Source organism: Leucopleurus acutus (assembly GCF_964270905.1).
Source record: "Leucopleurus acutus genome assembly, chromosome: 15".
Lineage (NCBI taxonomy): Eukaryota > Metazoa > Chordata > Mammalia > Artiodactyla > Delphinidae > Leucopleurus > Leucopleurus acutus.
In genome coordinates, this window is record NC_139157.1 from 79,447,781 (window position 1) to 79,463,654 (window position 15,874).

A 15,874-nucleotide genomic window follows, 5' to 3' on the forward strand; every position below is an offset into this window, starting at 1 on the left:
AATCTTATAAACGACCTGACCTTGACATTTTCACACACACCACAGCACCAGCAGTGTTGATTTCTCAGGAGTTTTAACGCGAGGTACCTTCCTGAATGAGGGGTAATGTTGTCCTACCTGGGAAGTTCAGCCGTCCCCTGAACATGCATTGTCATGCAATTAAAAGGTAACGGGCTTGGACACTGCCTTTCCTGCTCTTCCTGATTCTTGGGCATTCAACTTTTGAGAAGGGCTTCCCGAAGAGTTCATGCAGCGACGTGTATGGCTGAGAGGCTGCGGGGCAAGGGAAGCGAGCGAGGGCCTCATTTCAGCCTGGCATGGGCCCGGCCGAGGGCCTCCGTGGCTCCTGCGCTCCGAGATGATCGGGACCGTCCAGTTCTGAGACAGTCCGACGCCAGGGCGGGTTCCCGGGCCGGCGGCCCCGCGTGCAAGGCGTCCGACCCGGTCTCCTCCTGGCCCGCCTCTTCATCAGTTATAAACAATTTGGATTCCCTCCATTTGGGGTAAAAATCTTGGCTGCCCCTGGAGCCGCTGGACTCGCTCCCCGACAGCGGCACGTCCAGGTCCTCCGTGGACCGGATCAGGTTCTGCACCGACGCCGACTTGCCCCGGTCCTGGGCCGCCGCGGGCCGGACAGATAGCAGGGCCGCGCCGTCCAGGTCGAGGCTCTGGCGCAGCGCGCGCTCCTTGGCGGCCTCGAGGCGGGCGGAGACGTCGGGGAGGCCTTCGTGCGGGCCCGCGGGGCCGGGGGCCAGGGCCCCCAGGGCGGGCAGCGGGGCCGGGATCTGCAGGGTGGCAGGAGCCACTGGCCGGGCCGCGCCCACCCCCGCCGCCGCCGGGCCGTCCCCCGGGCTCCCGGGCCCCTGGGCCGCCGGGGGGCTCAGCGCGTACAAGGTCTGCGGCCCCAGCTCGCCAGGCGTGAGGATGAGCTGCAGGCCCCGAGCCAGGCCCGCGCTGGCCGAGCGGGGCAGGCGGCCGCCGGGCGGGGCCAGGCTCTGATAGTCCGAGGTCTGCTGACAGTCGAAAGGCGGGGTCTGCAGGGGGGCCAGTGCGAGGGCCGACGCGGAGCCTTTCCGCAGGGCCTGCTGGTAGATGTCCAGCAGGCAGTCCAGCTTGGCCTCGATGGACTGGACCTGAAAGAGGGGAAAACGTACACCTGGTGATAAGAATGTCGAAAGAAGTCCGGCTGTGCCTGCACCGTGAAGTCCGGAGAGGCAAGTCGTACGCAGTCCTGACTGGGCACCAGCTCAGGATGCCCCTTCCAGCCGTGAGGGCGGGAACGGACGGCTGAGAGGCAGGACGCTCCGCCGGCCGTCCACCTGGTCTCCACTGACGCCCTTCTGCCTCCCCAGCCTTTAAAATTGATTTTCAGGGGCTTCCCTGGTGGCGCAGTGGTTAAGAATCTGCCTGCCAATGCAGGGGACACGGGTTCGAGCCCTGGTCCGGGAGGATCCCACATGCCACAGAGCAGCTAAGCCCGTGCGCCACAACTACTGAGCCTGCACTCTAGAGCCCACAAGTCACAACTACTGAAGCCCGCGAGCCACAGCTACTGAAGCCTGTGAACCACAACTACTGAAGCCCGCGCACCTAGAGCCCGTGCTCCGCAACAAGAGAAGCCACCGCAATAAGCCCTCGCACCGCAACGAAGAGTAGTCCCCGCTCGACACAACTAGAGAAAGGCCCGCGCACAGCAATGAAGACCCAACGCAAAGATAAAATAAAATAAATTATAAAAAAAATAAGATAAAATTGATGTTTCAAAAACCATATAAGCGCTGTACAAAGCAACTTCCAGACCCTCCTCCCCGATCAGGTTGCCCTTCCTCAGCCACTTCCCCTGAAGACATTCTGGGACTTTACTGCTGCCTAGCAGGGAACTGATTCTGTAAGAAATCAAGACCCTAGATACTGGGACTTCCCTGATGGTCCGGTGGTTAAGACTCTGCGCTTCCACCACAGGAGGCCCGGGTTCCAACCCTGGTCAGGGAACTAGATCCCACAAGCTGTGCGGTACAGGCAAAAAAACAAAAAAAAGACCCTAGATATCAATCTAGGCGATTCTAAATTTAAAAATAAAGGTATAAAATGCTTGGAATATTTATAATCAAATTGGGGGAGCATTTTGATTTCTAAAATCTGTCTTTGTATGAGATGATACACTCTCAGGGTCAACAAACATTCAGTGCACTACCATAGTTATTATGCTTTTTTTTTAATTGACATAAGAGAGACAATGAAAATAACCAAAACACAAATAAAAACTAGATCTTTGTTATTCTTCTGTTGGAAATCTATAGTTGTTTGCAGTTCGAGTATTAATTGATGAGAGGAAATTTTCTATTTCTTATATGGAAATCCAGGTGTTTTAGAGAAACACTGTCTATGCATAAAGAAAATTTAATTTATTTGCTCTTTCTTGATTTTATTCCTTTTAAAATTTATTACTCACTAAAATACATCCAACTGCCTATAATCAGTTTTGATTAAAAAAAAATTCTGGCTACTTCACTCCTGTTAGAATGGCCGTCATCAAAAAGATAAGAGATAACAAATGCTGATGTGGGTGTGGAGAAAAGGGAGCCCTCCTGCACTGTTGGTGGGAATGTCAACTGGTGCAGCCACTGTGGAGAACAGTATGGAGGTTCCTCAGGAAATTAAATATAGAGCTACCACATGATCCAGCAATTCCACTGTTGGGACTATATCCAGAGGAAACAAAAATTAACTCAAAAAGATGTCTGCACCCCCATGTTCATAGCCAGGATTCAGAGACAAGTGTCCACTGCAGATCAATGGATAAATAAGTTGTGGTGTGTGTATATATAAATATACACAATGGAATATTACTCAGCCATAAAAAAGAGGAAATCCAGCTATTTGCAACAGCAGGGATGGACCTGGAGAGCATAATGCCAAGTCAAATAGGTCAGGCAGAGAAACACGAATACTGTATGATCTCACTTACGTGGAATTTACGACAAAAAACACCCCCCTTCCCAAACACATAGAAAAAGGATCAGATTCATGGTGACCAGAGGCAGCGGGTGGAGGGAGGGGACCGAAGGCAGGTGGCCGGAAGGTACCGATTCCTAGTTATAGATAAACAAGTGCTGGGGGTGCGATGCACAAGGGGATGACTATAGCTAATACTGCCGTGTGGTACCCAGGAAGGTGTTAACAGAGTAGATCCTAAGGGTTCTCATCACGAGGAAAACAAGCTGTTTTCTTTCTGTGCTTTCCTTCTTATTGTGTCTCTGTGAGATGGTGGAGGCTAAGATCATTCACAGTACATGGAGGTCAGACCATTACGTCGCATGCCTTAAACTTACACGGTGATATGCGTCAATTACATCTCAATAAAACTGGAAAAAATCTGGCTAAAAAGTTAAGCAGTTTAGTTGAGCTGTACCTGCTTTTCAACCTTGACCACTCGGCCGAGCATGCTGAGGTCATCTGTGGTCTCATGTTCTGCGGTTATTTTCTCTCTGCTCTTCTTATCTGATGTGATTTGCCCTTTTCCAAGAATTTGATCCACACTAGCAGAGAAAGAGATCTGATTATGAGTGCTGAAGGTGGACACTGCCCTAGGCTGGAAGGAAGGGTTTTGAAAAGAAAAATACGATTATCTCTATTTACGTAAGAGGAAATAAAAATGAACTTCTTCCAGTTGACGTGCTTATTTTCTTCACATGAAAATTACACGAGGTTAATTTTCTCATTATTCTAGTCCATGATGAAATCACTTATGGCTGATCTTCTGGAGGCAAAAAATGTCCTAAACTACCAAGTAATTTGTCTGTTTCCACTCCTGACCAGGTGTTTCTTGAATTCAACCACTTAAAAATGACAAAATCATAATTATGACTATTTCATGTTAATAATAGAACAGATTTTTCAGTGACCATTTATCATACATCTGACATATGGAAGATAAGCAGATAAGAAAGCTGTAGTCTCCATCTCAGGATTTCTAGTTGGACAGTATACACACATCACATAAGCAAGAAACTCCAGATTAGTTCTGCAAATTCTGCTGCAGTTGAACTTTATAGAAACATTGGGAGGGAACTATACTCAATATTTTGCAATAACCTATAAGGGGAAAGAATCTGAAAGAAAAAAGATATAAATGCATGTATAACTGAATCACTTTGCTGTACACCTGAAACTAACACAACATTGTAAATCAACTATACGTCAATAAAAACAAAGAAATAACAAAACCAATTGAACAAACATATGTTAAATGAAAAAATCCTGTTTGTAATGTTATGGCATTCTCTCCAGGTCAATTGATTTCTGGAAATTATCAAATTAGTTTAAAGATATCTTACTTTCAAAAACATTAATTCCTTCACCCTCAGAAAAATAAAACTTTACCGGAAAATCATAAATAATCATAGGTATAAATACAGGATCCTAATTTACATTTAACCTTTGTTTTAAATCATTAAATGGACGCTATTTATGTAAACTATTTCTACAATGCAGCATGAAATAAAATTTAAATTGCAGATTTTACAGTGTATTTTAACTAGTGACCCTATCACTATGAAGAAAAATAAAAGAAAACCAATTACATTTGTAATAAACAAACAAGCAAACAAAAACGTTGGGAGCCTTAGGTAGTTCTGTGAAAGGACTTGGAAAACCTTGGCTACCTGCGCAGAGACTGTTAACAGGATCACAGGTGATTTAAAACAATTTCCAAGGAGACCTAGTCAGCCTAAATTGGACACTTACTTTCTTCCTTTTTGTGTGTTTTAGAACTGAATTATAAGGAATATTGACTCAACTTTCCAGTTTACTTTGTGTGCACAGGAGTACAGGCAGTCATGACATCTAATCCATTCAACTGCCGCTCTACAAGGACTGGGTCATTTGTTCATCTCTGGGTGCCCAGGGTGTCCAGTGCACACTGCAGGTTCAATACTTACCTGCTGAATGAAATGAACAAAAAAACTGTGATTTCTGTAACTAATGTTATAGGAATCAACAGGTGTTTTACCAAGGGCCTAGTGTATGCCTCACCCTGGGCTAAGTGTGCTCTGGGCATAGACAAACATTGAAGACTCAGTCCTTGTGTTTTAAGAACGTTCAAACGAATGCTGGTAGTTGGGGCCTGATAGTGAAGCAAGGCTGTTGAAAAAATGAAACTGACTAAATATTTTGGCTTCAAGATGACACAATCAAACTACATGTTTGAAATAACATACTGAACTCATTTCTTTCAACCACTAGAGAAGATGCTCCCTGGCAAGACGGTGTGTATCTAGCCCCGTGCAGGACAGGCATGAAGGGAAGGGCCCAGACTGGGTCCAGGGCCCGGGGAACAAGCTTCCCACAGGGAAGCAGTGTAAGAGTCATGACCCTGGGTCCTCAGTTTGACTCTCCGGCACAGTATTCCAAGGTGAGCTACGCTTCTACTCCCTGCAGTGGACTCTACTCGCTTTAGGGGGTCAGAGGAGGGACAGGTCTGTCTTTGTGGGCTGGATAGTGGGTCAAGTTTAACGAAGGAGAAAGACTAGCTTTCCTCTGAAGGATGGTTAGGATTCGGGCGATAACGGAAATGACAGCAGCACCAACCATTAACATTCCCCGAGCACTCGGTGACCCTGCATTAACTCATTCAATCGTCACCACGACCCTAGGCAGCCACTGACAATATCCCATTTTCACAGGTGAGACACTGAGACACTGCCGATACACTGAGGCTTTGAATGACTGATCTACTTTTAAATAAAATCTACGTTTCAACGCAAAAGTCCAGCTGTTCACTAAAAAAAGAGTTAGAAACATGGAATTCAAGAGTTTTCTCTACTAGGGAGACGTTCCCCCCAGACAGTTTCTGTGCCTGTTCCTGTAGAACAAGTAACCCACGCGTTGCTCACCGTGTTTGCAGGCTTTTAATTCTGCACAGCATGTCCAGGTGACCAGCAGAATACTGTTCGATGACGTCTTTTACGTCATACGGGCGTAATGTTTCCTTAAACTTCCGTTTTGCGACGTGAAACTTCATAATTCTGTAAGAGCAACATACTACATATGAATCTTCATAACGTCACTAAAACAAGTCACCCAAATGGCTCACTAGTATATAGAGGAAACTCTGGGGGAAAAACATCATACAGCAAATTATTTTAAGCTCCTGCAGAAATGCAACAGAAAAGCCCGAGGTTACAGTGGACAATTTAAGAATATCTCCTGTGAGGCACAGCTTGAATGTAGAAAAACACACTAAAAAAGAGACTAAACATTAATACTTAAGTCTTGCACCTTTTTAATGTCCATTGAAACCCTGAATTAAAATTAAAGTCAAAATGCGATTCTACCTTTTCCATGTAACCCCAAGAAGTCCAAGATCAACACCCAGTGAATGCATCCCTATAAAAATATAGAAGTTGGGCTTCCCTGGTGGCACAGTGGTTGAGAGTCCGCCTGCCGATGCAGGGGACACGGGTTCATGCACCGGTCCGAGAAGATCCCACATGCCCCGGAGCGGCTGGGCCCGTGAGCCATGGCCGCTGAGCCTGCGCGTCCGGAGCCTGTGCTCCGCAACGGGAGAAGCCCGCGTACGCAAAAAAAAAAAAAAAAAAAAAAAAAAAGGTTGTTAAAATGGTCTTTTATGTAACTATATACATTTTTGAGATGCAGATGTGCTACAAAACTCTCATTCTCTTTAGGGAAATGTACATTTGTATAGAAATTTATGAAAAATTTCATAAATTATTTCTGCAGAATACTGCTCAATTAGATACCCAAGGGTTTATTTTTGTTTTTTTGTTTTTTTTCAAACATAACACACTCATCAACTAAGCTGGATGTCTAAACTCTTCAGAGCCTGAGGTTTTATTTATTTATTTGGCCGCACCGAGTGGCATATGGGATCTTAGTTCCCCGACCAGGGATCGAACCCATGTCCCCTGACGTGGAAGCATGGAGTCTTAACCACTGGACCGCCAGGGAAGTCCCTCCTTTGGCCACCAGAGGTCTTTTTAATTACAATGTCTCCCCCAACATGGACTCCGTGTTTTTTTTTTTTTTTTTTTTTTTTTTTTTGCAGTACGCGGGCCTCTCACTGTTATGGCCTCTCCCGTTGCGGAGCACAGGCTCCGGATGCGCAGGCTCAGCGGCCATGGCTCACGGGCCTAGCCGCTCAGTGGCATGTGGGATCTTCCCGGACCGGGGCACGAACCTGTGTCCCCTGCATCGGCAGGCGGACTCTCAACCACTGCGCCACCAGGGAAGCCCTCCCTAGGACTCCGTGTTTTAAAACAATATTTCATCAATAAATTTCATGATGTCATGAAGAGCGAAGCTGCTTGAGATAACCAGTTACTGCAATAACTTGATATAATTCCTGGGGAAAGCAAAGCAGCACAGCATTTTAATGACTCTGTGCAGCCTTACTGCAGGTAAATGTGAAACTTGTTGGTGTTTATTCAACTACTAATTGGCTCATAGACTCTTATTATCACGGTCATGGGTCCCAGGCTACAGATCAGTCAACTAGGCTCTAGGAACCAAAACTTATTGTTCCTTGGAGGAAAGTGGGAAGATTAGGGACAAAAGTAGCGTTTAAGTGGAAAATTACCTATCCTAAGCGATAGCTGATTGCAACTGGTTATAAAGCCCCAAACTCGATCCTGGAATTGTGTTGTTAACTTCAATCTGACTGTCTCCTAATCACGCCTGAATCATTTGTCCTTAATATTCTTACCCCCCTTCTCTACCACATTGGTTTTCCCTGGCCTACTGGGTGAGCATCACATTCCCTAGCACATCCTGCAAGGCCGTGGGTGGCTGGCCTCTGCCCACCCCTCTCACCTCATCCTCGTTCACTTCCTCCTTGGAACTCGAGGACTTTCCTCTTCCTGAAGTCCTACAGGATACTTAAGACTCGGTTCTAACGTCGCTGTTTTAATGGAAATTTCTGCAATTCTTTCCAAGCAGTTAGTCACTTGTCTATTAGCCTTCGTTTTAGTAACTAACATGCCACACTGTGATTACTTGCTTACATACGGCCTCCACCAGGCTGTAGGAGGTCCAGACTGCAGGGCTGTCTCTGTCTGTCTGGAGGCTCCGCCTGGCTAGGGAAGGGGCTGACGGGCGGAGGCAGCGCCCCTCTTCTCCCCAGACGTTCGCCCATCTCCGCCTGCTCTTCTGCCTGCAGCCCCACACCAGCCCTTCCAGATTCTCTCGTCATCAAAGTGCTCATTTCTCAGAGGTCTGTCTTGGCACGCTACCCAAAATGCTAACTGTTCAGGTTCAGCTCAAGCACGGACCTCTCGAGGAGATTCACTGAGGTCGGAAGCTGTGTTTTTCATCCCAGCAGCTCATAAGCTCCCTGGCAAGGATCAGCGATTCAGTACACGCTCGCTGAAGAAACGGATGTGAACGAGCTCCTCTCTGGTCGCCCAAAGCTGTTCTTGCTGTTCCGTGCCAAGGCAGACTCCTGACACCTGAACGGAACAGAGCTGAGCTCTTCGAGGCGCATTTCAGGGAGACCATAAGACTCTGACTCTTTTTCGTGAATACCAAAAACTTTCTAAAGTAAAACAAATTTGTGTATTCATTAATGATTAGGACCCTGCCTGATTCAGAAAAGAATCCGTTAAATAGAGATGCTTCTGAAAACCATGAAAATATAATATACTTTTCCCTCAAATTACTAACATAATTAGGATTTCACAGAACAACGAAATCACAAATGATAAGATATCATTATGAGAAAGTAAGGAGAAAGGAAAAAACATTGAAAGTCAAGGAATAAATGACACCATAACCCAGTAAGTACCAAATGTAAAGAGAGTGCTAACAGCAAAATGAAACCGTCCAAGGTGGGGAGGGGAGGGCCTGGTGGGAGAGTAATTCAGCTGCTGAATGAGTTTTATATATCACAGGACCATCAAGAACACAGGGATGAACACATGCGGTTAAAGTCTAAACAGAGTATAAGCTTAGTTTTCTGTTCCTAAGAGACTGCTGTAGATGCTTCCAAAACTCCTGCGTGCCAGGCCTGCTCCAGGAGGGCAAGGACGGGAGGCGTGCTCCCTGCCCATCTTGGCCACTGTATGATGACCCTTCTGAGCCAAGACCCCGGTCATCAGGGCCGGGCGATTCGAGAGGGTTATACCATCCAGTCACCTCCGCTTCCCTCCCTCCACCCAATCCCCTCGCCTTTCCAGGGACTGCACTCGGTTTTCGTGGTTGAAATCAGAAGGTAGAGAGTGGAAGATCTGGGAGACTAAGCTAAGCCCCCTCACTTCCCTGGTCCCGCTGGATGTCTAGAATGGCTTCTGTCTCCCCCCACAACGAGCTTGACCCGAGTACTAAGGGTCCTTGTCCTGGACACGGAGCTGGACAGTGGGAAGTGAAGGCCTCGTCCTCCCACCTCACCGCCTGCCTTGGGGTGGGTCTCCCATCGCTGTGCCCTTGCTGAACGGCTGGCCCTGCCCTGAGCCCTTTGCCTCCATTATGTCAACGTGAAGCCCTAAGAGTTTTCCACCTTTGATATCTGGGTCTAGCGAGGGCTCTGGAGGTCGGGTAACCTGTCCAAGGTCACACAGCTAGTACGAGGCCCGTGTTGCTGATACCCCACTAAGCTCGCACCACAGGGCAGCTCTTGGGCAGGCACACTTGTAAAGGTTCAGGGGAATGTCCAGCTGTCCACTGACCTCCTCCTGTCTCCTCTGTGTGCCCTCTGACCCTCACACAAGTAAACCCGAGGCCACGTTAGTCTATTCATCTCACCGCCAGCTCTGTCTTCCCAGGGGGTCCAGTGCACTCTGCCCTTGAACTGGCCCCCTTCCTTCCCTCCAAGGCCCCTCCCAAGAATCAGGCCTGGGCCAATGTGGGTTCCCCACCCCTAATAACTGTAATGTTTCACCTTTTGTCACAAATTCTAGGGGTCCTCTGCTTACTTTACCCAAGTTGTAGGATATACACATGGGTCTCATTGGTCATCGGTTTGCTTTACTGTGTACGTTTCCCAGCTACCAGCTGCCCATGATGCACCTAGCTTCTGCGAAGTGGAGTGAGTAGGCCGTTTTCTGCTTGTCTGCAGGAAGAAATGAAGCCCAGGGTTCAATAATCTAGATTTCAGGAAAGACATGAAGATGACGACAATTGAGGAAAATGTCCAAAGTGGCTATTAGACTATGAATTTGAAAGGCCTTTTAATTCTTCGACTTTTTTCTTCTCTCCCAGACCATTCCATGTCAGGTACTAAGCCTTCTGACTATGCGGTGAAGGGAAAAGGTGAGAGCTGGGGTTGGAGAGCCCCGAGTTGGGAGGAAGCTTGGTTCACACAGGCAATCCTGAATGTTATGTATCTCTGCCCTCCTAACGCAGCTGGATGGAAATCAGAGGGACCCAAAGTCTAGACAAGGGGTTGGAAGTTCTTTGTGTAAAGGGCCAGGCTGTAGGTCACATGACCTCTGCTGAAGCCACCCGTGTCTGCACTGTAGCATGAGAGCAGCCACAGGCAGTGCGTGCACGAGAGCATGTAGATGTGTTCCAGTAAAACTTTACTTACAAACACAGCATTGGGTTGGCTTCGGCGCCACCCTGTCATTTGCTGACCTCTGGTGTAGACACAAGGAAATGCCTTGAGGCCAGGCAGAAAAAGAGGCAGAAAACTTCAACGGACGCTTATAAAAGAAGTTTAATATGATCTATGTATTGCCTGGTAGAAAGGAGTGTTTGGGCAAATCATTCTGGAGTAAAATTCAGACCTTTAGAGTACATTTGGTGATTAAAATGACAACACTGCCAGGCGGCACTTGGCAGTATAGTCTGCGGGATGGGGACTCCTGTCGGCCCCAATCTGTAGATAAGGAAACTGAGGCCAAGAACGGTTAAGTGAGTCGCCTGAGGTTACACAGCTGGTAAGCGTGGGATCTGAGCCAGTGTGGCTCCAGTGCTGAGCTCTTAGTCACAACGTTTACTATTGTCTTAATGCCAAGATGTTGATATTTTAACACAAAATAACAGCACAGAAGAGATACTTCGGTATGAAAGGGCTCTTTTTGCTCGCACGCCTGGCACATAGTGAATGGCTTGTCCTTACTGGTGCTGTTGGAAGGGCCTTCGGAGGAGGACAGAAGGCGGGGCAGTGAGGTTGCACTCTCACTGTCTTTTCCTCATGAGGGCAAACTGCACCCCTGGAGCTCATACAGCAGCAAAGGGCAAAAAAAAGGGCCAGTCTCCTCCGATGCTGCGGGTACCTAAGAGGCTAGGAATCCCGGAGGAGACCTACGCTCGAAACAGACATGCTCCCCTGTGACCACTAGAGGGGGCCAGAGATTCGCCACAAACCTCAACTGGCAACTGGCTTGAAACGGAAGAAATCTGCTCAAGCAATTTTCTGAGCGCGAAGAAATAACCACAGCAAAGTTAAACCCCGGGTGGAATATAGGCTATATATACACACAACACATGTGCACTTATAAGGAAGTGTAGGTGCATTTGTTGTGCTGCCACGAGTTACAGAATCTTGCAAAAGTCTTGTCCCAGGCCTCTGAGTCAGGGTAAAAACCCTGCATACGCATATGCAGAGATAAGAACGACTAGAAAACAGAAGCGGCGGTGACTGTGCCACCACCAGACAGATGGACAGGCGGCCGACAGCCAGACCTTGTGCGGGCGGAGGGCTCAGCCGACTGGACCAGGGAGGCAGCTTGATGGGCTTTACGTAAAGGCAGCAGAGTCCCCAAGCCCCCGATGCCCCTTGCCATCAGCCAGGGAGGCTAAAACACGCGGACGCCTGGGTCCCACCTCCAGAAACGTCATTTAATTGATCCAGAGGCTTTATAAACCTCCTCGGGTGATTGGAACCTGCAGCCCAGGCTGAGAACGACTGACAGGTGGTGGGACTGGGCTGGGTTAGGATGGCCTCCACACGAAAGAGTGACGGCGGGTCCGTGTCATCTTCTGAGTCACACAAATCGTGCCCACGAGGCAGCGCGTCCGTGTGCCTGGGTGTCAGACCCCCAGTCACACACAGCCCAGTGCTTTCTGCCCCCGCTTCCGGAGTAAGACCCGAAGTTCCACGCGAGAGCCAGCTAACAAGTCCCATTAGCTTCTCAAGGACTGCCTTGGACGGGGAAGCAAGTGCCGGGTGACGGGTCCATTCATTCTTTCAATAAATAGTCATCGAGCTCCTCCTACCACGGTGTGTGTGTGGGCCCTGGTTGTGCTGGCAAGGAGCTGAAGAAGCCTCCAGGGACCACGTGGCAGCCGTCCGTCCCTCTGCGGCGTCCTGGTGGGAGGAACAGTCCCCTCGCCAGGAGCTCTAACAGGACTCGAGAGCCCATGTGCCCAGAGCCTGGGGCCCTGGACGAGCTCAGGGTGGTTGCTTCCCTGCGTGATGCCGGAAAGAGGGACCGAATCAGTCACTCATCACACATTCACTGAGTGCCTACGACGTGCCAGGCTCGGTGCTGGAGGCCGGGGATCGGTCAGGAGGGCAGGCAGACAAGCAGGAGAGGAGTGTGCACCCCAGACTTCTCCCGCATGCACCCCCATCTCGGGAGAGATGACCGAATTCCTCAGGGCTCAGAAGTGGCCGCCTGATGTCCCAGACCTCATGTTTTTGGTGTGGATGCGCCCCACTTCATGTCGCTGCGTCGTGTCCGTCACCTCTACTGAGGAGCGTTCCATACCCACCTCTTTCGCTGTTCAGCAAATTCAATCCCCTGATTCTGACTCCCCAGGAGAGATACAGCATCTGTCCGCCTGAAGAGGAGGGGCCTGGGGCTCGTCCTGCAAGTGACCAAGGGCCTCTGGTCGCTGACCCTCTCCCGAGGCAGCCCTCTCGAGCCTTTTAGGGTCCAGTCAAGGGGCGCTGCTGATCACGGGGCAGATTCGGCAGCCAACCAGGCTCAGAACTTGATAATGTGGGTCACCACCCAAGGCGTGCGCATCACTAGTTGCGTGATTCATTGTTATTTTCCTGTTAATACATAATCATGACCCAGTAATACAGGTCTGCATTTGTGTATACGGTATCTAGACTTTGAGACTCTTCAAAACTAGTTATAGAATCGCATACCGAGACTCCTTTACCATCCTGTCATCTCAGACTGGGCTACTAGCCAGCGACTAAGGAACCCCAGGGCTGCCCGGATGCGCTGGCCAGTCTCATTTTCTTGCTTTCAGCTCTTGATAGAGACGTAAATTAGCCCCACTGTATACAATCTACCAGGTGTCCTCACTAAAGGGGCAGGCAGATACCTCCCTTGGCTGACTTAGGGGTCGGGAAAGTTCTGTGGTCACATTGTTCCCATCACTGGGAGTACGGTTTTTCTTCTAATGCTTAATATTGTTTTAGATTCAGGATTTAGTAAGTTCTTCTGTTCATTCTGTTTGGTCTTCTTTTAAAGAGATAAGAGTAGTAAAATGCAAGTAAGAACTTCTGGAGACAAGCAAGTCTACAAATGGGTAACTTGCCTTCCTAGGATTTTTGTGAGCACTAATACGGTAACTACATTTGGGCATTTTAATTTCCTAGGAGTGTAAAATCCTGTGTAAATTTTAAAGTGTGAAACAAATAAGTAAATAAACAAAGTGCCCACACATGCTGATTGCTCCTGAATAGTTTTTGTCTCAGCAATGAATAGGAGATTCAGTTTAAATTATAGCCAAATAAAAGGTTAAAAATTAGATGCTGCAAAGTAAGTGTGTTTTCGGTGAACACACTGGTTTAATGCAGCCTCAGGGCAAAATGCGGTCACAAGCAATTATCTTCAAAACAGAAACAAACAAAAAGAATATTCCAGGGCTTCCCTGGTGGCGCAGTGGTTGGGAATCCGCCTGCCAATGCAGCAGACACGGGTTTGATCCCTGGTCTTGGAAGATCCTACGTGCTGAAGAACAACTAAGCCTGGGAGCCACAACTACTGAACCCACGTGTCACAACTACTGAGCCCACGTGCCTAGAGCCCGTGCTCCGCAACGAGAAGCCTGTGCACCGCAACCAAGAGTAGCCCCCGCTTGCCGCAACTAGAGAAAGCCTGTGTTCAGCAACGAAGACCTGATGCAGCCAAAACTAACTAAATAAATTTATATATATAAAAAGAATATTCCAGGGAGTATATTCGCTGATTAAAAAAATCTCATAAATGATCCATAAAATATTCCCCAGCAGCGTCCTGTACTGTCACGTGTCACAGACTTGGCTGTCCAAAATGACTTCATAGCGACTTGCAAACTCACCATCTCTGCTAAAACAGCAGAGACGCCATCAGCAAAGTTAGGGACTGGTGATGATTAAACAGCTTGCGGATTTAACAAAAACCCACAGTGGCAAACATGTGCCTCTTCTTCTCTATTTGCGGGGTATTCTTGCCTGAAGTTTGAAGTGAGGTTTAAGAAGGATGCAGAGCTGAAAATACATTCTAGAGGAGAACGTGCACGCCTCCTGGAGTAGGTGCAGCACAGGTGAGAAAACCTGAAAACCTCAGCACTCGCGCCGGGTGACAGCAAGGCCCGCTTTGCACACCCTCAGAAGCTGACAAGTCATCGGTGGCTCTTCGCTTGGCTGATCAGACCCGAGCGATTTCAGAAGAGCCCATGTTGAGTCTTTGCTAGTTATAAAGAAATTCTTGACGCCTCACCTATGTTCCTATTAGCGTGAAAGATTCTCATAGGTAATTTGAAAAAATGGCTTTACAATCTGGCTTCAACCTTTTTTTTTTTAATTTATTTATTTATGTTTGGCTGTGTTGGGTCTTCGTTTCTGTGCGAGGGCTTTCTCTAGTTGCGGCGAGCGGGGGCCACTCTTCATCGCGGTGCGCGGGCCTCTCACTGCTGTGGCCTCTCCTGTTGCAGAGCACAGGCTCCGGACGCGCAGGCTCAGCGGCCATGGCTCAGCGGCCATGGCTCACGGGCCCAGTTGCTCCGCGGCATGTGGGATCCTCCCAGACCAGGGCTCGAACCCGTGTCCCCTGCATTGGCAGGCGGACTCGCAACCACTGCGCCACCAGGGAAGCCCCCTGGCTTCAACCTTTTTTGCCTCTACTGAGTTTTTCTCCAAAGCTCCCGGTACTTCCTTGGTGCCGCTTCCCAGGGACCTCCTGGAAAGGAGTAGGTCCCCTTTCTCTTCTTGATCTCCAGCAGCCTTTCATACGGTGGGCCCGCCTTCCGCTTCCAACGCTGCCCCGGCTCGTCCTCCGCTCCGTCTCCTGGTTCCTTCTGTCTGGCTGCCCCGGGTCCCTCTGGATCAGCGCCTTCTCTCTTCCGCAGCTCCTCACGGTTCCTGAGCCGGAGATTCTGTGAGGACCACCGTCTCTCTTGCCTCCACTCTCTCCAGGGGACGCTTCTGGAAACCATCCACGTCTGTGCTGACGACCACCAAGGCTGTCCTGGTTCCAGGCGTCTCTCCTGGCCTTCAGATCCAGGGCTCCACCTGCCTGCTGGGCGGCCCCTCCAATGGCACTCGCAACAGTGCGCCGTTCCTACCCGTCCCCTTGCCCCAGGCGCCTGTCTCACCCTCAATTCCTCCGCTCCATCCTCTCCAACCATTGAAGTCCAAACCCTGGCGTCATCCCTGCTTCCCTTCACCGTGACTGCGTGGCCCCGGCCCCCGCAGATCCAGGGCTTGTGACAACGAGTGTCCCCTCTTCCCAGCCCGCTCCCGCGCTGCAGTCAGAGTCACCGTCCTGAGTGCGGGAGCGCAGCGCCAGCCTGGAGGAGTGACTTCCGCACGTGCGCCCTCCAGCTCTCCGGCCCGGCGCTGGCTGCCCTCGGCCTGGCCTCTCCTCTCCCGTCCCCTCCCCGCCCCCTGGCTCTAGGTCACTGCAGCTGCCTAGACACGCACGCGGGGCCCTCACGACGGCCCCTCCCGGCTCCAAGCAGGGGCCCCCTCCTC

At 49.4% G+C, this 15,874-nt stretch overlaps 1 protein-coding gene across 1 annotated transcript in view; it reads right to left on the reverse strand.

Moving 5' to 3' along the window:
- Positions 1 to 302: 302 nt before the first annotated feature.
- KCNQ5 (potassium voltage-gated channel subfamily Q member 5) overlaps positions 303 to 15,874 on the reverse strand; it is a gene marked incomplete at both ends in the record, with an annotated part of 573,038 nt that continues 557,466 nt past the window's right edge. Inside the window, 3 exons of the mRNA XM_082855769.1 lie at positions 303 to 1,133; positions 3,413 to 3,539; positions 5,895 to 6,026. Coding sequence (XP_082711895.1) covers positions 303 to 1,133; positions 3,413 to 3,539; positions 5,895 to 6,026 — 1,090 coding nt within the window. The remainder of the gene's footprint in view (positions 1,134 to 3,412; positions 3,540 to 5,894; positions 6,027 to 15,874) is intronic.